Source organism: Mastomys coucha, unplaced genomic scaffold, assembly GCF_008632895.1.
Source record: "Mastomys coucha isolate ucsf_1 unplaced genomic scaffold, UCSF_Mcou_1 pScaffold23, whole genome shotgun sequence".
Lineage (NCBI taxonomy): Eukaryota > Metazoa > Chordata > Mammalia > Rodentia > Muridae > Mastomys > Mastomys coucha.
This window is the reverse complement of record NW_022196906.1, coordinates 39194060-39212006: the sequence shown is the minus strand read 5'-3', so window position 1 is coordinate 39212006 and position 17947 is coordinate 39194060. Positions and strand designations below refer to the sequence as shown.

The 17947-nt window shown below is 47.2% G+C and overlaps 1 protein-coding gene across 1 annotated transcript; it reads right to left on the bottom strand.

The window, feature by feature from the left end:
- Window positions 1-2689: 2689 nt before the first annotated feature.
- On the bottom strand, window positions 2690-13943 carry Smim35 (small integral membrane protein 35). Its single transcript, XM_031345688.1, has 6 exons — window positions 13919-13943; window positions 10839-10955; window positions 9486-9519; window positions 7983-8116; window positions 7702-7769; window positions 2690-2830 (listed from the first exon to the last, which is right to left on the bottom strand). The coding sequence occupies exons 1-4, from the start codon at window positions 13941-13943 to the stop codon at window positions 8017-8019; spliced, it is 276 nt and encodes a 91-aa protein (XP_031201548.1). The 3' UTR covers window positions 2690-2830; window positions 7702-7769; window positions 7983-8016.
- Between the last annotated feature and the right edge of the window lie 4004 nt (window positions 13944-17947).

Sequence of the window (17947 nt, the reverse complement as noted above, 5' to 3'; positions counted from 1 at the left end):
CTCATGTGATATTCAGCCTTGGCTTCACAGAGCATACCATCCTGTTATAAAGACGAATGCCAAACGATTGAGTACTGACAAGTGCTGCCCCCTGTGACAAAGTGCCATGAAAGAAACTAGTATCGTACTCTAGGGATGAGACGGGAAGTAGATAAGCAGGGTAGGAAGCTGCTGTCACTCTAGTTATAACAGAGCACACAGCCAGGGGGCAGGGCTTTAACTAGAAGCATTCCGGTGGATGGGAAGTTGAGGATCAAGGTTCTGTCTTATCCAGTCCCCACTGAGGGCCTTCATTCATTGTCCACAGGTACCCTGGAGCTGTGGCCTCAGAGATAGAAAGAGGTACCTCTGGTCTCTTCCTCTTATGAAGACACTAATCCCAGCATGAGGCTCCATCCTCATGAGCTCATCTAAAAACCTCAATGAGGCCCCATCATCACATTAGGGGTTAGGGCTTCAACATTGAGGGGTGAGGGTCACCAACATACAGATGCTTATACATATATATTGGGCAGGGGCAATGGGGATAGAGAAGAGTGAACCAGTTCAAAGGATGTGTCAAACAAAGAGCAGGACAGGACAATAGGCTGGAGGGACTGCCACTTGAAATTGATGGCGAACAGTGCATGATATGGAGGGGCGGGGCTATGGGGATCCCCAAGATGCTGAGCTTTTGGCTCAATAGTGGTATGTCATGCAGACAAAAGAATTGAAGTAGCTCTCAGGATGGCCTTAGCACTGAGTTAGGGCTTGGAGCTAGGGGATTTCAAGGTGTGTTCTGTGTTCTCTGTGAGACTTGCATCCTAGGTAGATCTGTCATCAAGGCTTAGAGACAAGAAGACATGGCTGAGAGGATCTCTGGCCATCTACAGCCCATAAACTCAAGCTATTCCCCTGACTCGCTATCTAGGAAGAGTAGACAGCCATCCATCATATTGGCCCACAGTGTCAGAACCACACCTGAGTTCAGAGTGGGCACAGCAGACCATGAGCCTCGGGCCTCAGAGGTCTTCAGACAGTCACAGCCCATAAGCAGGGTAAGGTAACAGCCTAGTGGCCCCTTCAGTGAATTATGCCACTTGCAGAGTCGGGTGTGAGCAAAGGAAGGGTAGACATAGTGCCACCTTCCTCCTCCTGCATAATCAGCTCTTTAGAAGAGCTGTCCCACCTGTGGCCTGTGGCTACACAGCAGCATGATGTGTGCCCAGCACCCTTGCAACCCTGCAGCCTCTCTGCATTACTTAACTCCTCAACACAACAGTTCCCATCCTTAGCCCCTGTCCCAACTGTCCTGAAAATGCCCCCGTGGAGGACCCCAATGACTGTTTCCATGACTCCCAATCCACATCCATTCCTGCAAGGCCTTGGCGGTTCAACCCTTCGTGTCTCTAAACTGGAGCCATCGTTCTCTCCTCAATTTAGATGGCCTCTGATGGTTCCCATGGTGGTTAATAACAACCCCACTCCCACAGCCTTGCCTAATGGAAAAAGTAACCATCAGATGTCTCCTCAGCCTGGCCTCGCTGGTGGCCTTGTAGCTCTCCCATCCTGCTTCATTCATGCCTACCCACTTTGAGTCATCTGTGCTCTCTGGGATGACTTGCCACAGCCTCCTGGTCTTTTCTTTTTTTTCTTTTCTTTTTCTTTTTTTGCATCCAGCATCCTTCACCACTAAATAATCTTCTCTACTGTTGACTGGGCTGAAGAGTTGAAAATGCAAATTTGAGGTCTGAGTTCCACTGGACAGCTTGTAAGAAAACACTCAAAAGCTTCTGATCAAACCAGAAGGTTCGTCAAGACCTCCCTGCTTCCTCTTGTCCCTTCTCATCTCTTCCCTTTCACATCCTCACCCCCCGCCCCCGCAACAGCCCTCATACCCACCTGCCTTCCCCCAACAAACTGCTGTGCATGCCAGTTCCTTGTCCCTATATGTTCTTCATCCACTTTGCTGTTACAAGGCTGCCCAAGTGCCCTCTGGAATGCCCTCTGAACATCTCAGACCCTGTGTGTGCTTCCAACATGTGGCCTGTCACTATGTGGCTATCACTGAAAATGAAATAGTAAGTGTTGCTCTTGGTGCCCCATGCAGCTGCCTTGGTGTGAAATACCTCATGGCTGCTAGGTACACACCTGCTGGTCTTACTGGAAAGAGGTAAAGTATGTGGTATATTAACTCTGCTAAGTGGAGGTGGGAAACCTTAGACATGGAGCCTATGACAGGCAATACAAGATGAGATCCCAGGATCTGAGGCCAGCAAAGAGTCAGCATAGGGAATAGGGCCAGGGCTGTGGAGCCTTGTATGGAGTGGAGGGTGTGGAGACAGGGCAAGCACATGATGTCTGTTCACTCAGGCTAACCAACTACCACAGCTATTGGGCCAGAGAGGCCTCAGGGCAGCCCCAGGGAATGGAAAAAAGTGCTTCTCCGGATGCTAGGTATGATCTGCTCTTTTCAAATGAATCTCTATCTCGGCCTTCTCATCTGTCACAGAGAGATAGTCGTCTTGAAGCTTGACTGTTTTCACTAGTTCTCTAGGACATTTCATCAAAGGTTCTTTACCCAGCATTCATTCCAGCTCCTTGACGGCAGAAACGCCTCTTGATTTACCTCTGTGCCCTCTACACCCAGCCAATGCTAGTCATGGTAATGAGCACTCTACAAGCCTCTGATGATTAAATGAATGCATGAACGGGTAGAACTTTTCCATTCATTCATGTCAAAGAAGCATTTGAATGCAGGTGAAAGCGGTTCAAGAAGCATCGAGGTGATGATGATGGTTGGTCACGGAAGCCTGAGCAGACCAGGTGCTGGGGAGACATCATCCTGAACCTGGAAGAGAGAGAGAGCTAGAGCTTGATTTCAGGTTTGCTAGCCTCTCTGCTTAGTCACCTGAATCTATGATTATTCCCTTCCCCGCTTTCTTCACCTTACAGCTCCTATGTAGTGTAGGACTTAGGGCTGTGAACCAAACACAAGACGGAAGGCAAGAGAATACAACCAGGAAACTGAGGTGAAGGGGGCAATGAAAACATTCAGGTGCATTGACCTGCTCTTTGGGCAAACATTCATTGGGTACCACAACACTAAACCTCCCGAGACAGGCAACTAGACATGATCCTACCAGTTGGCTCAATTCTGCATGCATGTGCACACACACACACACTATCACAATCTCTGTCACACTCAATGTCCATTCACCTCTTCGACACCCTCACCCCAGCATGGGGAAACTGAAGTTAACCCACTGTGAAATATCCTCATAGCTGGAAGCCTCAAAGTTCTCAAGGCCAATGGTAACCTTACACAAACAAGGTCCACGGGGCCCAGAGAGCCTCAGCCCACAGTCTCTGAGGAGAAGGACCAGGCTTAGAATAGAAGAGGAAGGACTTCTCTATTCCACCCACCTTTCTCCCAGCAGCCCTCTGCTTGTGCAGGACAAGACCCACCCAAGGCTTTAGGGGGTGGAAGCCAAGCCCATGGTCCCGCAGGAGAAGGGTGGATGGGGTGGTGAGTGGGAAGGGCAGGGTCCACTAAGGCTTTGGTCTCAAGCACTGCACTCCCACATTGTTTTGTTGGTTTGCTGTTCCTCTGGGCAGACAGAATATTTTCACTTTTGGTCTCCAAGTGTGAGAATTCACCAGGCCACTGGCTTCCTGTTTTGCATTGGCTTTTGCTCTGGGGTTTTGCTCACTAAGCAGTTTTTAAAAATAAAATAATGATACTCCCATCTGCTGCTGTGTTGTCCTTCTTAAGCCCTGGAGCATAGGAGGGGCACCAGAGACTGTTCTCCTGGGTTCTGTCACCTGACCCTATCTACTGTCACTGGCTTGGGGCAAAACAAGGAAGATTCAACAGAGATACTATGGCTTTGAACATGCCTTAGGTTGTCCCTTGGTAGAAAAGTGGAAACATCTCTGTGTGCCCTTGTCTAGAAAAGTGTCTGATCACACCACAAGCATGGGAGGGTGTGGCTAATGATAGAGAAGGAGAAAATATGACAAGTGTTGGTTTTGAGAGCCGCAGGCATGGACCAGGCTTGGAGCAATGTGCGAGATGTCCTCAAGAGGATGAGGAGAATCCTTTCTCTTAGTTTCCTGAGTAGTTCCTGCCTACATGATGGCAGGAACATGTACATACATGTACACATAAGTGTACGTGAGGCACAATTGGGGACTGAGAAATGATGTAAAGCCTAACTCGGCTTGCTGGAAATGTTTGTGAGACAGAAGACATCAGGTTAATCTCCAGAGAGACTGGATTCCCCATGGAGACTAGCCCAGTACCTGGGGGAGTAGAGAAAATAAATGGATGAATGAATGAAGATATGTGAGCCAGAGAGTGTTCTAACTAAAATCAGACAAGAACAAGGTCCATGAGTCTTGAAAAGGGCTCCTGGGAAATGGGGACTATGAGCTGGGAGGAAGAGTGGCAGAAAGAGGTGACATGGAAATCAAAGAATAAAAGGAAAAGGAAGGACTGGGAAGTGGGAAAGGCAGAGGCTTAGAGCTGAGAGCAAGCCTGGGGAGGCCTGAGCCCTGAACCCTCCCCCCCCCCGACCCCCCACCCCCATCCATCACTGTGGGGGGTTAGCAGCTCACTGGAGGGAGGAGCCAGCTTCTTGGAAGCTGGGGATCAGAGAGCAGCTCCCCCTTGGCCTGATGCTCTAAGCCAGCCACCAAGGATTAGGGGAAAGTAAAATTATCTCGCTCCACCTAAGTGTCTATTTCCCTGACATCTGGCTCCCTACCAGTGAGGCTGAAGTAATGCTGGGTACCTGGAGCCCCTGCCCTGATCAGTCTGTGCCCTTTCAGGTATTGATGAGTCTAGGGATGATCCAGTCTTCAATACCCACCAGATCTCTGCAGGGTGTAGGAAACAAACTGTATAGTGGTTAAAGTCCTAGACTACTGGCATCTAGGGGAACCTCAGCAGCTCACCTTGTAACAGCCAGCTCCTAAACTAGAGTTGACACTTCATATTGTGATTGCATACTTTAACTACTGAGATGCTATAGTGATCCCAGAGCACTGGTATGTTTAATAGACAAGGTAAGAGCCAAGAGTAACCTTCAAGAAATGGTCTTATCTTTTGCTTTCCCCCCTAAAATCGATGGCCAAATAAGAGGCAAGACCAGCCTTATGGACATTTAGCACTGCAGGACAGAATAAGGAACCAGAGCCGTTGATACGAGAGCCAGTCCTTACCCTGAAAAGCCCTGAGGTGAGCCGCAGATTCTGCTCAGGCTCCAGTACAGGCTGCGGGCAGCAGACAGTCCTGAACAAAGCAGCTCTGTGAATCTCTCAGTCTCCCTATGTGTAAAATGGACCGATAATAATCTCTGTGTCACAGGGTAGCCACAAGGCTTGGAATGCAGAAGCAGGCATGAAAATACACTGTATAAGCAGTCTGGTCTTCCTTAGGCTGCTGGGCGTCCTTTATGTAAAAGGAGACTGCCCTCCGTTTCTTCTCTAACCAATGTCCATTTAGTAAGTTTATTTACTTGCTTCATTTGAAGGATTGCTAGGGACCTCTGACCTCAGTTGGCTCTTCCAGGTTGAGGAACAGGACCCATGGAGGAAACCTGCCATCTACCTGGTGGTCAAAATGAATGGTGTCTAGCCTTGAGTCCTAAGGTGAGTCTCAGGAGAGACGGGATATGAAGGTCACAGAGTCTGGATGTGGACAGGATTGGGGGTGCAGGAGAAGGGGACATGCTATGCTGGGCACAGCCCTAGGAAGGACATTCAAGAGGAACAAGGATGACATAGAAACTGTAGCTGGTAGCCTTTGGCAAAGCAGGCTCTCCAGTGGGGTGGAGCCGGAGACAGAGGGTAGAGTAGCCATGGGAAGGAGGCCCTAGTACAGCCAGGAATCAGAGTGCCCAGTCAATGCCCAGCCTCAGAGACCTGTTGCTTAGTTTCTAGTCAGTCTGAGAAAGTTATAATCTGCCTCTCACTCTTAGGGTGTAGCCACTGCCCAGAGTGAAGAAAACTGCTTCACCATGGGCCTGCGGAAGTAAGGACAGCAAGGGGGTGCATAGGGGACACGGAGCACGTCAGTGGGCTCAGAAAGGGGAAGCAACGCACTCTCGCTTCTGCTTCTGGGGATGGGAAATACCCACTATTCTCCCTGTCCTTAGCAGATGTCCTTGTCCTCACCTGAAGCCACACAACCTGGGCCCAAGACTACCTGGAGTTCAAGGCTCATTCTCCTTTGAAGTATCCAAAAGGTCAGACTGAGCATTTCAAAGGGACCCAGTGGGCCCCACTGGCTGTGCCAACCAGGGCAGAGTTGAAAGTGTTATTGGAGCTGTATAACCTGTGAGTTCAAAAGTGGGGTCCAGCTTGCAGAGCTGGTATCCAAGGAAGAATGAAGCCAAAGGCAACAGTATCTCCTTTCTCCATCATCTCCAAGAGTTCTTTGAGAAAGCGAGAGGAGTCCAAAGCCATGAAGAGTCCCTCTTCAAACTCAAAACTCAGGAAAGAAAATCCGGTCAAAGGCTTCCAAATCCTAAGGCTTGGTATGTTGTGTCCAAGGCCAGCTGAGCTGGGAATAAAACGGCCCCCACCCCTGGCAGGAAGCAGGAAGGACCTGCTAGGCCTAGTGCATTCCTTCCTCCACAGTCTGCTATAGGCCAGAGAGAGAATGAGAAGAAAAACAAAAAAAACACAAAACACAGGGACCTCAGCAAAAAAACCAGGACAGCAAATAATGGCCAGCCCTCCCCTTTCTGACTCTGTTTTGACCTCAGTATCCTTCAGCCTTGGACTGGGGCTGGTTGATCCAGTGGCAGGCCTGAACAGGCCCCTTATGGCTCCCTCCATTCACTGCTGCTCCGGGGAATGCAGCCTCTCCGGATGGAACTGCTTTGTACCAAGTACCAGCTGAACTAAAATCTAGTACCAGCTCTGCCTTCAGTCCAGTGGGTCACAGGCAAAGCAAGAAGCCATGGATATGGAGGTAAAGTGTTCTACAGTCCTTGTCCTTAGCTGCTTCCCTCGGCCTCAACAAGGCACCTCCCAGGGCTCCACAGCTCTAGCTGCTTTCTGCCACATAGGGCTGGCTTTGCGCAGGATGGCAGAGATGGAGACTAGAACCCACCCTGGGCACCATGGGCATTCCAGGTCAAGAGACTAAACAACAAGAACATGGTTTCTAGACTGTTCTGCTCATGTGGGGTGGGCACTGAGGTTTGTCACTCTAGGGAAAACTAGTCAGAGGGAGACAGCCAAGGAGAGGAAGAGTGGAAAAGGCCCAAGCCAAACACAGAGGTGGAAAGGACAGAGTAAAGACCCTAGTTCAGCCTTCAGGGAAGTTGGCTACAGATAGAAAGGTTAAAAACCATGTCTGAAATCACCCCTCTGACCACGTGACTCCCTAATGAAAATGATTTGGCTCTCCAGCTCCTGGTAGCAACTTTACAAAACGAAATGACATGAGATTCCACACGAACATCGACCCTGTAGAGTCTTGGGCCATTTCCACCCTGGGTTGCTCTTGACAGGAGGAAGGCTGGCCTGGTTGTGATTTGTCACACTGTGTCTGCAGGACATTTGCAACTCCTACAGGCTTGGGGTGTCCTGGAATCCAGTTTTTAACCCTGGGGGACAGTTGCTTCTCTGTGTCCCATGAGAAGACTGCTAAGCCTAACTCTATGGGGGCTGGAAGAGGACCCAGAGAAGGTCCTTTATTCTCCTTACTCAGAGCCAGGTCAGGCTTTCAGGGCCCAGGAAGGCGGGAGGAGTTCATGATGACCCAGGAGCCTTTCCTGTGTAAAGAGAAGAGATATTGAAAAGAGAGGAGGTTTGGGAGGGCTTTACTATGCTGGTCCAACTGGCCTGACTCAACCAAGAAAGAATAGAGGGATTGAGTCATTCATTTGTGTTCTGAGTGGCCCTTGGTCCTTGGCTTCACAGCCTGGACCCACGTAAGACCTTACTCTAGCATAAGACCCACTCAGTTTTCCTGTCCTGCCACTCACCTCTCCTGACCTTCAGAAGCTAGAAGCTGCTCCATCAGACTCTGTCATTGGAGAACTTCATGTAGCCGCCATCTGGACTGCTCATGTGGCCGCTGATGGTGAAGGGTGGTCCCACCTCCAAGTCCTTCAGGTTCCTGAAACAGATTTCCAATAAAGCTGTTAAACTGAGAACCCAGCCTCTCCAGGAGCCTGTCTCCTTAGACTAAAGCCTACAAAGTGGATCCTAGAAGCAGAGGAGAGAGCTGAGCACTGACTCACTGACTTATCTTCCAGAATAAGATTTGTCTCAGCTCCAAGGGCCAGAGGAGGAGCAGACCTGCCCTGTAGCAAGGGGTAGTGAAATGGCTTACCCTGAGAGGGGTTTCTGACTTCTGTTCATCAAATCCATGGCTTTCTTTGATTGCTCATCTTTTTTGAATCCTATAATTGTGCCTGATATTGTTTTATTTGGAATCAGGCTTGTCTCCAGGATAGACAGTGAGATGCTTAGGGACAGAGAATATGCCAAGCCATCTTTGTATTCTTGGAAATAAATACCATAAAGCCGGCTATATAATAAAACTTTACTGAATAAATAATAAACAGGTGGATGGGTGAGTAAGTGAGTGGATGAATGAATGAATGGATGAGTGGATGAATGGATAACATGTAGGTGAATAGATGGATGGACACATGCATGGATAAGTGCATGGATGCATATGTGCATGCATGAATGGATGGATTCATGGATGAGTAGTAAGTGGATGGGTGGGTAGATGGATAGAGTAGGTGGGTGGCACATAGGTAAATTGGTGAGTAGTAGGTAGGTGGATGGGTAGATGGATGAATAAGTGGGTAAGTGAGTAGGCGAATGGGTGGATAGATGAATGGGTGGGTGGATGGGTAGATGGGGGAATAAGTAGACAAGTTTGTACATGAGTGTGTAAGTAGGTAGATGGTGAATAAGTGGGTAGGTAGGTGGGATGATGGGTAGATAGATGAATGAGTAGGTAGATGGGTAGATGGGTGAATAAGTGGGTAGGTGGGTGGGCCAATGGGTGGATAGATGAATGGGTGGGTGGATGGGTAGATGAGGGAGTAAGTAGACAAGTTTGTACATGAGTGTGCAAGTAGGTAGATGGGTGAATAAGTGGGTAGGTAGGTGGATTAATGGTAGATAGATGAATGAGTAGGTAGATGGGTAGATGGGTGAATAAGTGGGTAAGTGGGTAGGCCAATGGGTGGATAGATGAATGGGTGGGTGGATGGGTAGATGGATAAATGAATGAGAGACATGTTTTCTGCCTGAGAGTAAGTGCTAAGGTGAAGACTATCATCAGGGCCTCACATGGGACTGCAGTAGGCACAAGTTTTACTCTGAGAGCTTCTCTAAATGGTGTCTTTCTAGTTTGCATGGACAGAGCCATGCAGGGAAGCAGTAAGTTCCATTTCTGCCTCTAGTTCTTTCATCACTATATTTAGCCCTATTGCCAGCCCACCTAGTTCTGCCCTGGGCCTACTCACCGGATTTGGTATAAGTTGAAGACAAAGTTAGGCCCTGAAAGACAACCCAAAAAAGAGAGTTAAGATCCCCAGGGGAAGTGACTAGCATGCCTCTAGGAACATCTGGTGCTTCCCCCACCTGTCCATAGTATAAACAGTCTGGCCTCAGGATGCTCTACACGGTTCTCAAGACCATTCAAGGTCCTTTCATCAGGAACTCTGATCACCCCTGGAAGGAAACAGTTCTAGCCAAGAGCCCTCAAAGAACTAGTCCTAACCTTCACTCCAGACTCCACTATGTTCCAACCCTGTGGTTTTCACCACCACACACTTCTGTATATTTCAGTAATGGAAGCTGAGGTAGAGTGCTTATCTAGTGTGTGTGAAGCCCTGGGTTCCATCCCCAACACAGCATAAACTAGGTGTGGTCGTATACAGTTGTAGTCCTAGCACTTGGGAAATAGAGGCAAGAGAATCAGAAGTCAAGGTTATCCTTAGCTGCATAGGCAATTTAAGGCTGACCTGAGCTAGAGACTGTCTTAAATAAATAAATAAATAAATAAAGGCTAAAATAAATAAATAGATGGAGGCATAAATAATAAATAAATAAATAAATAAATAAATAAATAAATAAATAAATAAATGGAGGCTGGAGCTGGACATAGACATGGTGGTGCTTGGCTATGTTCCCAAAACTCTTTAGGCTGAGGCAGGAAGATGGAGAGTTTGGGGATAGCCTGGTATCCATATCAAGACCATGTCTAAAAACAAGAAAAAATATAATAGCTTCTTTATTCTGTGGAATTTAAAAAATACACACCAAGGAAAAGTACATTGGTACATGGTAGGTGCTCAATAGATAATTGGAAATGCACACAACTGGGAGGTTTTCTCTGTCAGCATTACAGCATGCTGTCCTTGCTTCACCCGTTGAAAAGACCATCTCATACCAGAAGACACATCAGCAAGCTTGGGAAACCAGAGACAGGGTGGGGAGGTGGGATGGAAAACAGAGACTAACATAAGGAACCAGCCTGGCCCCTTGGCTCTGTGCACCACCTTTAGCCTTGGCCGGGGGTGAGGTGTGGGGTGGGGGAGAAGCCTGATGGGGGTGGAGGAGAGAAGGGGTCAAAAAGGCAGGCTGCTTCCTCCAGTAGGAGGAGCCTCTATTGCCGCGATAGACCCCCTCTCCTTCCAAGCCTTGCCTCAGCTGCTCGGCTACCAACTCAAATCTTCAACCACCGCAACCACCAGAGGAAATATTTTTGCATCCTGCTGTGCTGAAAGGCTTGCCACCCCGCCCAGCCTTGCCCAGCTCTTAAAATGAGGAAGGGCAGGGCAGAACTGGGGCTGATTGGCATGGGGCTCACTCACCGTCCCAGCAGTACCCGCGCTGGTACCATTTGGCTAAACTGTAGCCTAGGATGGACACGAGTAGCAGTGAGAGTCCCACTCCAAGGATCATGCCCAATGTGCTGATGGAGTCTTCGCCTGCGGAGAAGCCATTGCATGCTCACATCCCGTGTACCAAAGCCCGGCACCATCTTCCAAGTTCCTTTCTCTCCCTCCCGCTCCCTATCAGTGACAGTCCTGTAGAAGCCTACCAGGCTAAGCTGGCTGGTTCAGCCTAATCATGCTATGGTGGGAATATCCGATACCTGAATTTTATAACTGTGTTCATGCCTGTGGTGGGACCCATTAGTCCCTTTACCCTTCTAGCTTACAGCTGCTTTGATAGGATCCTCAGAGTGTTAATTCAAAGAAACAACAGCAATGGACATTTCAGAATTGGAGAGATTCCTGAAACCATGGGTATCCTACTTAATAAAAGATGCTCTGCCTTCTTGCAGAAGAACCTGAGAGGTCTAGCCTCAGCATAATCATGGTGGCCAGGAAGCCTAGCCTGGCAACCCACACAAGCACAGACCATAGAATCCTGGGTCTCTTGGCCCTTTTGTAAAGTCCATGTACCCAGTGGGGGGTGGGGAGGGTTGCACTCTGCTGGCTGTGGGCTCTTGCTCCCTCTTTTGTGATCTGAGCTCTTGGCTAAGTTTATATGTTATTTGTATGGGTCAACCAAGAGCGAGAGACAAAGAGTATTTGGAAGTTTACAAGGAAATGAGAGGCTAGAACAGAACAGAGTGACCAGGCTTTGAGGTCAATGGTAGGCAGCTCACCTGTGCCAGAGCAGGGAAGGAAGGGGAAGCTGGTGATGTATTATGGAGAAACAGAACGACTTCCTGTGTCCATGGCCTGAGGACCAGAGTCTTAGAGATGCTGCCACGAGGCTGGGAGATGTGTTGGTAGAACACAGACACTGGGGGCAGGCTAATGCATGAAGTCCAGTCCCATGCTTTGCATATAGTAGGGGGCCATTAGTCTCCTTGCCCTGCTAGCTTTCAGCTGCTTTGATGGATTATTGAGATGACTACAAAATGCACAGTTATTGGGATGATTGATGGGGGTGTCAGGAAAAGAAGGTGCTTAGGAATGGACCTGGCACACACCAAGTGTTCAATAGATGTTAATGATATCATTACCACCGCCATCCTTATCACCATCAAATTCATCAAACTGTGCAAGTGTGTTATTAAGTACTTCACTGTTTGCTCTGCCTAAGCCACTCTCCCTAGATCCTCCATCTTTCTTCTCGGTAAAATAGCCAGATTAATGATAGGCATGGTGGAACTCAGGAGTTTAAGGCAAGGCTGGTTTATATATAGCAAGTTCTAAAACAGCCAGAGCTATGTAGTGAGAGCCTGTCAAAACAAGAAAAAGACAGGCTAGTTATTCTCCACTCCTGAAGACAAAGTGACTGTCAAATGCAGTCAGGATTGGTGTCTCTTTCTGATCACAAGTTTCAAAAGCACAACACATAAGGCAGGAGAAGAGCTGAAAAGTCCCAAGGGGCTAGAGAGTGGAGTTTAAATAAGGTACTCAGGGAGCCTCAGGAAGAAGGGCTGATGAGGAGACACCCAAAGGAGGCGAGAGGAAGACATCAAAAGTAAAAATGTCCGTGACAGGAAGAAAAGAGCTCCAAAAGGACCGTGGCACCCTATGTGGTGAGGAGTGCAGAAACAGAGTGGGTGTGAGGAGCCACAGTGCTTTGGAGACAGGGAGAGCCTGACCTGTTCTCTGAGCAAGATAGGTGGTCAGCACAGAACTCTAACAGGAGAACATACAAAAACAAAAGACCAAAAATAAAAGCAAACGCCCTACATTTGAGCAAGCAGGACACAACTACTTGCAACCTGGTCCCAGTGGCGTACAATGTCTTAAACAAATGTGTGGAACCTGATCCCAGGGGCCAGCAGCATTCTACAGAGAGAGTCAGTCTTAAGAAAGACAACTTTCATTCCAAACTGTACCTCTTAACAAGCTAGTGAGATGTCCACCTACATAAGCAGATATAGACAGTTCATAGATGGCTGGCCTATGGGATAAGGCCAGATAATTGCCCTTCCACCTGCCTGTTTTTATGGACATGACTGATGGAAAGCTGACCCAACTGTTGAAAAAGACAGAAGGGGGTAACACTGGAAAAGGGCAATCAGCCAGGAGGTTTTGACAAACGCTCAGGCAAGAAGTAAACGTGAGAGGAAACACAAACAAGGAGCCAAGACCAATACCAACACAAAAGCAAGGTGGCTATTCTAGATTCCTTTCTGTTGCTGTGAATAAATACTCTGACCAAATGCAATTTAGGTGAAGAAATGTATTTGACTTAGACTTCCGGGTCACAGTTCAACACTGAGGGAAGTCAGGGCAGACACCATGGAGGAATGTGTTTATTGGCTCATTCACCAGATTCTGCTTAACTTTCTTATATATTTGAGGCCTAGCTATGTTTCTGCCCATAGTGGGCTTGGCCTACCAAAGCAGCCACCAATCAAGACAATCTCAGCGATATGGCCTCAAGCCAATCTGATCTGGGAAATCCCCCAATTGAATCTCCCACAGATGGATGACTCTGGGCTGTATTGGGGTGATACCTGAAGCTACCTAGCAGAGTCATCCATGAGAGACAGGACAGAGATCCCAGAAGATCATCAATGGTGGTGACCAAGAGTGAAGGGACAGGGCTTGCCTTCGCATGTTAGTAACACTAGCAGTGAATGTGGAAGCTGAGATTTGGTGGGGGGCAGGGGGTATTTATCACAGAAAAATGACCAGAAATAGAAAACACCAGAAAGAAATCTCTAATAGGGAAGTCACTGGCCTAAGGTGAGGAGGCAAGGAGGGAAAGAGGCTCCATCTCTGTTCCGCCTTTGTCCTGTCCCCACCGGTGCCTGCTGAGATGGCTTGCAGAAACACTAGTTACTCCTTCTCAAATTTTCCATAATGTTCCTTTAGTAGGTATTCCACTTAGCCTCCCTTTTATATCCTTAAGTTTCTACTGCAAAATATTCCTGCTCTAGGCATACAAAAGAGCACAGTAGCAACAATGTGCTCACTTCTGATCTCCAAAGATTCTAACATTGTGCCATTCTTGGTTACTGAAGACCTCAAGTAGAGACCATAACTAGTCAATGTGCCAAGAACAAGCAACTGTGAGTGCTCAGCCCTCAGAGGGACATCTTGGGGAACAATGGTTGAAGGGGAGGTGGGAAAGATCTAGACTAGAGACCAGAGGTGTGGAATGCTGTTTTCTGGATATGATGTGACTGTTGTTCTCAAAAACCCACAGTAGCTGTGGTCACCTGCACATGATCAGGACAGCCACAGTTCCAGCATGGAGTGGGGAGGAGTTCACCAGTCTGTACCCCTAACTGATGAACAATTAACAGTTGATAGTTTCTGGAGAAAGAACATTTGTTCCTCTTTTGGGATGCGGGTATGTGTAGGTTGCCCCAGCTCCGGGGGATAGTGCACATATGGGCATGCTCTTATGTGTAGCACAAATTGCACTTAGTGGATTATTAAAAGAAAAAACAAGAACATGAAGTTGAAAGGCAGATGCAGCGGGAGAATACGAAAGGAGAGTTGGAGGAGAAATAAGGGATCAATATATCGTATTTTATCTTATACGTGAATGACATTCTCAAAGAATAATTTATTTTTAGATCTAACTTTTAGAGTAGCCCTTCCTTAGTTTTCCCTCTCCCAAATTCAGTATTTATCTTTCTTATGCATAATTTTAAAACTGTGTCTTCATAGTTTTTACATAAATTGTATAAAAATATTATGGACTTTTCCCCTCTAGCCATTATGGACCGATGAGGACCAGATTCCCTTCCCATCTTAAATGACTAGAAGTCCAAATAAAATATATAATGGGAGAGATGCTCCGTGTGGTTCCTAGAAAAAGACTGAAATGACGAGGACCCATCTGCCATCAGTCTGTGTCATCAGCCAGTTATGGACACAGCATGACCAGCTGCCCCACAGGCTCCTGTCACCCTTCCCCCACAGCCATGACAGACCCAAACTGTGAGCCCAGACAAGCCCCTCCTTCACACAGCCAGCAGAAGGTGACAGACCTAACACTGCTTTCTATGCAGATGCAGAAGAAAAGCAATCCAGTGGCCAAGAAAGGAGGGGCTGGGGAAAGCTCAGATCCCCTTTTGAATTTTCCCCAAAGTGCCATAGCTCATCGGCAGATGCACACATTACTTTAACAACAGAAAAATGAAGGGTTTCCCAGAAAGTAGAATTAAACTCCATTTTAATTTTTTATTAATTTATTTATTTAAAGTCATGTGGGAGCTTTCACCTGCCAAACCATTTCACCAACCCTAATTTAGGATTTTACATTTAAAACTCTATCTAGTCTTTGAGGTGGCTGTGTCAAGAGACTTGAGAAAGTCTTTGTTAATTCTGATGTATTTCTTTGTTTTTATTTTTACCTAAACCTCAGCTTGTGACCCGTGGTCTATGGGAGATCTGTCTGTCTCTTGTCTCTGTCTCTGTCTTTATGTCTTTCTGTCTCTCTGTTTCTGTGTCTGTGTCTGTCTGTCTCATTGTCTCTCTGTCTCTGTCTCTGTGTGAATGTGTGTGTGTGTGTAAATGTGTATGTGTGTGAATGTGTGTGCATGTGTGTATGTGTATGAATGTGTGTGTGTGAATGTGTATGTCTGTGTGTGTGTCTGTGTGCCTGTGAATGTGTGTGTATGTGTGTGTATGTGTGTGTATGCGTGTGAATGTGTGTGTATGCGTGTGAATGTGTGTGTATGTGTATGAATGTGTGTGTCTGCATGTGTGAGTGTCTGTGTGTGAATGTGTGTGTGTATGTGTGTATGTGTGTATGTATGAATGTATGTGTGTGAATGTGTGTGTCTGTGTGTGTGAATGTCTGTGTGTGTGTGTGTGTGTGTGTGTGTGTGTGTGTGTGTGTCCAGTGTGGAGACCAGAAAGCAACCTTGGGTTTTGTTTCTGAGGTGCAGTCTACCCCACACTGTTGTTTGCTGCTTGAGCCAGGGGCTCTCTCTGGCCCGAAGCACACTAAGTGGTCCAGGCTGGTTGTCCAGCAAAACTTAGGCATCTGTGTGTTCTCACCAAACACCATCACCATGCGCAGCCCTGGGTTTACAACCCCCACCCCACCCCAAGCTCATTTGACATAGGCCTTAGAGATGGGGCTCAGATCTTCATACTTGCAAGACAAACATTTTGTGAAATGAACCATCTGCCCCACCCCTGTGGTGATTAGTTTTGATTGTCACCATCTCTAGCTGTACTTCCTGTCTTACAATTTCCATGTAGGTTAAAACCAGCTCAAGGGTAACAATGCCAAGTAAATGTAAGTGGGAAATGGAGACTTTCTATAACTATAGAGTTATGAGTTACCACAAGCACATGGGAGGGAGTCGGCCACCTTAGGACAACAAAGCCTCAAAGACAGAACACTTAGAACACTTAGTGAATGTCCCCTGTAATATGTGTCCACTGGGTAGTCTGCTAATAAACCAGATTGTAACTATGACTAGAAATGAGATTTTCCTTTGAAATTCAGAAACCATTGCTCAGGATACACCTGAGCGCTCAGCAAAACCTGTGGATGCCTTTAGTGGCAAACTTGACATTCTGTACCCAGGGACCATTTGTCCACATGACCAAGAGTTCTGTATGGAGTTCTTATATGCCAAGCTCCATGCCCACTCTGCACTGGGCATAGAGCGGTCAAGGAAAAGGAATCCTGACTTCATAAAGCATGGTCCACAGGGTTCAGCTAACCACTCTAGGGATTGTGTTTGCACAGGAGAGCAGAGTCAGAGCAGGGCAGCTGAACCTGACTCTGATACATAGGCAACACAGAATAATGTGATTCTTAAAAAAGTGTAAAGTGGCCTTTTAGATCCAGAAAACAGCATGGACAAATTGCTCGAATTAGAGAATAAAACAACAGATACATAAAAAAATATTGATATGTTAATGTGAGAGGCTGGGGCATACACTGATGTTAGGGTATGGAGTAGGTCTGGGTGTAGAGTGGGGGACTGAGGTGTGTGGAATAGGGCTGGGTATAGAGTTTGCCTGGTATGAATTATGGCTGGGTGTGGAGTTGGGCTTGGTTTAGAGTAGGGTTGGGTGTGGAATAGGGCTGAGTGTGGAGTGTGGCGCAGAGAGAACAGAATGGAAAGAGGACAGAGGAGAGAATATGCAGAGATTATTGCATCTGGCCTGGTCTGTGGTCTACATGAAAGAGTTCTACTTTGTGGGGGGCCATTTAAGCAGGTACTGGTACAAAGTCATGGCCAATTATGTTCATTCTAAAATCTGCCCTGCTGCTGTGTGTAGAATAAATTGGAGTAGAAAAGAATGAGAGGTTGAGTTAGAAGGAAAGAGGAAATAGTGATTGACTTTTAATGGTTATCTGTGCCACAGGATGCCAAGATCAAATGTCAAATGACCAGACATCTGGCAGACGTCTTTAGTGGGAAGATTCACCCTTAAGCCTTATAATCAGATAGCTAGGAAGCAGGATCAGCCCAATGAATTTACAGCTTAAGAAGGAGGGAGGAAAGAAGAGGACAAGAAGAGGGAAAGTAAAGAAAAAAACCAAGCCAAACCCAGTTCAAAATCTAAGAGATAGAGGATAAAAGAAAGAGGGGAAGAGGAGGAAAGGGAGGAGGAGGAGGAGGAGGGGAAGAAGAATAGAGGGGGGAGGGGGAAGAAGCGGAAGTGGGGGAGGAAGAAGAAGAGGGGGAGGAAGAGGAAAAGGAGGAGGAGAGATAAGATTCTGGCACAAAAACATGAAGATTTTTTGCTCTCAGTGAGACAGATAAGACTTATTTTTTTTAACAACTATTTAAAGCTTATAGGCAACAGTAGATGAAAAAGCATATGTTCTAGAAGATTTGTGAGAATTTTTTCCATAATATTTTTATTGATTATTTGGAAATTTCACATCATGAACCCTGAGCATATTCACTTCCCAGTCATCCCAGGTCAGTCCCCACCCAACCCTTGGGAGCTCCCCACCCCCAAAAAAAGAAGGAGGAAGAGGAGAAACAATGACAAAGGAGGAGGAGGAGGAGGAGGAG

Bases quoted from the DNA above. Each gene is read 5' to 3' on its own strand.
- Smim35 (XM_031345688.1), bottom strand. From the start codon at position 13,943: ATGTTAGAATCTTTGGAGATCAGAA. The intron at 10,956-13,918 runs GTGAGCACATTG...GCTTCTCCGCAG, and splicing joins AGAATCTTTGGAGATCAGAA to GCGAAGACTCCATCAGCACA. The intron at 9,520-10,838 runs GTGAGTGAGCCC...GTTGTCTTTCAG, and splicing joins GCGCGGGTACTGCTGGGACG to GGCCTAACTTTGTCTTCAAC.